General features: G+C 39.0%; 1 protein-coding gene across 1 annotated transcript; it reads left to right on the top strand.

The window, feature by feature from the left end:
* The first annotated feature begins 148 nt into the window (after positions 1-148).
* LOC111407771 (proliferating cell nuclear antigen) lies at positions 149-2,257 on the top strand. The gene is made up of 4 exons (XM_023037432.1): positions 149-711; positions 1,209-1,361; positions 1,598-1,695; positions 1,787-2,257. Exons 1-4 carry the CDS (start codon positions 393-395, stop codon positions 2,009-2,011), a joined length of 795 nt encoding a protein of 264 aa, XP_022893200.1. The 5' UTR covers positions 149-392; the 3' UTR covers positions 2,012-2,257.
* The last annotated feature ends 592 nt before the right edge of the window (positions 2,258-2,849 follow it).

Here is a 2,849-nt window from a genome sequence, read left to right as displayed (position 1 = left end):
GGGCCCGAGCCTAGGCTCGATCCCTACGAGCCACGAGCCGGGCGGGCTCGGGCTTTTTCCGAGCCGAGCCCCGAGCCGCCCGAGCCGCCGAGCCTTTTTGACACCCCTACTCACGAGCCATGCATGACCTAAGACCTGAAAATTTGTACCGCCACGAGACCTGAAATTTCCAAATCAATGGCGGCAATTAAAATATTTCCAAAACAGCATAATTCTTCCATTTTAACCTACTCCCGCCAATAACCTGACTTAGATTCCCGAGCACTCTTCTTCATTTTCAATTCCCAATCTTATATAAACCCTAGTTCTTTTTCCCTCCCACTTCCTGTTTCATTTTTCTCCCCAATTTGGAACCCTAACCCCTAATTTCCTCCGCTAAATCAGAACCCAACATGTTAGAACTGAGGCTAGTACAAGGAAGCCTGTTGAAGAAGGTTCTGGAATCCATAAAGGACCTTGTCAACGATGCGAATTTTGATTGCTCGGCGACTGGTTTTTCCCTGCAGGCGATGGACAGTAGTCACGTGGCGCTGGTGGCGCTGCTACTACGATCCGAGGGCTTCGAGCATTACCGATGTGACAGGAACCTTTCCATGGGGATAAATCTTGGCAATATGGCGAAGATGCTCAAGTGTGCCGGAAATGATGACATCATAACCATTAAGGCTGATGACGGCAGTGATACTGTCACTTTCATGTTTGAAAGCCCCAGTATGTGTTACATTTAACTTGAGTTTTTAATTTTTTTTCCTCAATCGTGTTCTTCTGGTTTCGTAATTCTTTGTTTGTTATTTTGTTGAAGATTGGAGTATTGCTTTAGAATTGATTTATATGATACGAATAATTTTGTAATGTCGAGGACAGATCAATTACTAATTTGGTTAATTGAAGAAAATTATGGCATAAATGCGAATTTTAGCATGTAATTCAGGTGCTTTTCTTACCTGTTTTGAATTTTCTAAGTTTTCAACTTTTAACAATGATTTTTTTTTTTTGCTCTAGTTCTTTTCTTGTTTTTTTCTTTTTGGTCTCAATTATGGTTTTGAATATACGAATTGTTTTTGCCAATTATGGTTTCTGATTATGAATCTAATTGATGAGAGGTCCTTGTTTTGTTCTTGGTTCGGGATCATGTTTTTAATTTTCTTTTGACATTCTGATTTTTAATATGTTGACTGATTTTTGGTATTGCAATTTTTGGATTACAGCGCAAGATAAGATTTCAGATTTTGAGATGAAGCTTATGGACATAGACAGTGAGCATCTTGGAATTCCCGAGGCTGAGTACCATGCTATAGTTAGGATGCCTTCGTCTGAGTTTGCGAGAATTTGTAAAGATCTGAGCAGTATTGGTGACACAGGTGATCATCAGTGATATTTACTGATGCACTAGTTGGTTATAAAATCCCCTCCATCCCCCTGAATTTTTCTCGGTTAATACAATACAGAAAATATTTAAGGCAGTCACGAGTTAGCCTCATGCACTACAATTTATATACATTGGTGATATACAAGGGCTAATCTATGATACTAATAGCACAATGTTATGATGTGCCTTCTGGATGTTGTTGACCTTTGGATTGATTGTTGATTACAGTGTTGATATCTGTGACAAAGGAAGGTGTAAAATTCTCAACAAGAGGTGACATTGGGACTGCAAACGTTGTTTGTCGTCAAAATACAACAGTGGACAAGGTATAGTAGTTTTAGGTCTCGGATATTGTGAAATTATTGTAATTCCCTTGTTAATGGCATGATGGTGAATGGTTTATTTTCTAATACACAGCCGGAGGATGCAACAATCATAGAGATGAACGAGCCTGTATCACTGACATTTGCTCTAAGGTACTTGAACTCTTTCACCAAGGCAACTCCATTATCGAACATGGTTACTATCAGCTTGTCTTCAGAACTTCCAGTTGTAGTTGAGTACAAGATTGCAGAAATGGGTTATATCAGGTTCTACTTGGCACCCAAGATAGAAGAGGATGATGAAGACACTAAGCCTTGAGTTAATATTTAGGGGTTTTTAATCTCAACACTAGTTCTGTACAAGTCTTGCGTTTTGTATCATTGTTTTTTCTTCTCCTGGTTATGGCTTTTCCTCTTTGAATGCTGACCCTTTGTCCCCATCTCTCTTATTTTTATTAACAAGAATGAGCAAGGAACTAAGAATACTACAATTAGATTCCAATTACTTTTGTTTTTTGACGAATGGATATTGATGAAAAGTTAATGAGACGTGTAGTTGAAGGTTTGTTGGTTTTATGAAATGTAGTTACCATTTGAGAAGTTCATGAAATTTGTGCAGCCTGTGCTCATATCTCCCTAGCAAATGCTCCATAAGATGATCAAAATGAGCTTCATAACAATATACCTTCGAATGTATTTATTACATACGAATATTTTATTCTCAAGCCACAACTAAAGAACTTGAACCTGTAAAATGATTGATTGACATCAGAGGACTCTTTGTAGAACCAAAATTCCTTATTCTATATGCACCCGAAGCAGCTCTTTCTGGTATTCTCCATTCTATGGTTGCATGACTTTGAGGAAGAAGTTTAGCAAGTCGACCAAATGAGTCGGAGGCAGAAATCATCATTATCATAAGCAGGAATCCATGAATTCTTTCCCCGAAGAATCTACACGAGAGCAAATGTACCATCGGTCATCAAGTCGTTTCTTGGGTTTGTTGATCAGAAAATGCCTGTCACATATCACCTATCTCAAAGGCAGGGGTGGATTTGGGCTTGGAATGGACTGGGCTACAGCTCGTGCTAGCTCTAGACTAGATCCAAGTAAAAGACTGGATACATTTTCCTTTTTATTTTGGCCCATGTACATAG

The sequence above is a fragment of the Olea europaea genome, chromosome 13 (assembly GCF_002742605.1).
Source record: "Olea europaea var. sylvestris chromosome 13, O_europaea_v1, whole genome shotgun sequence".
Lineage (NCBI taxonomy): Eukaryota > Viridiplantae > Streptophyta > Magnoliopsida > Lamiales > Oleaceae > Olea > Olea europaea.
This window is presented reverse-complemented; position numbering and strand designations above follow the sequence as displayed.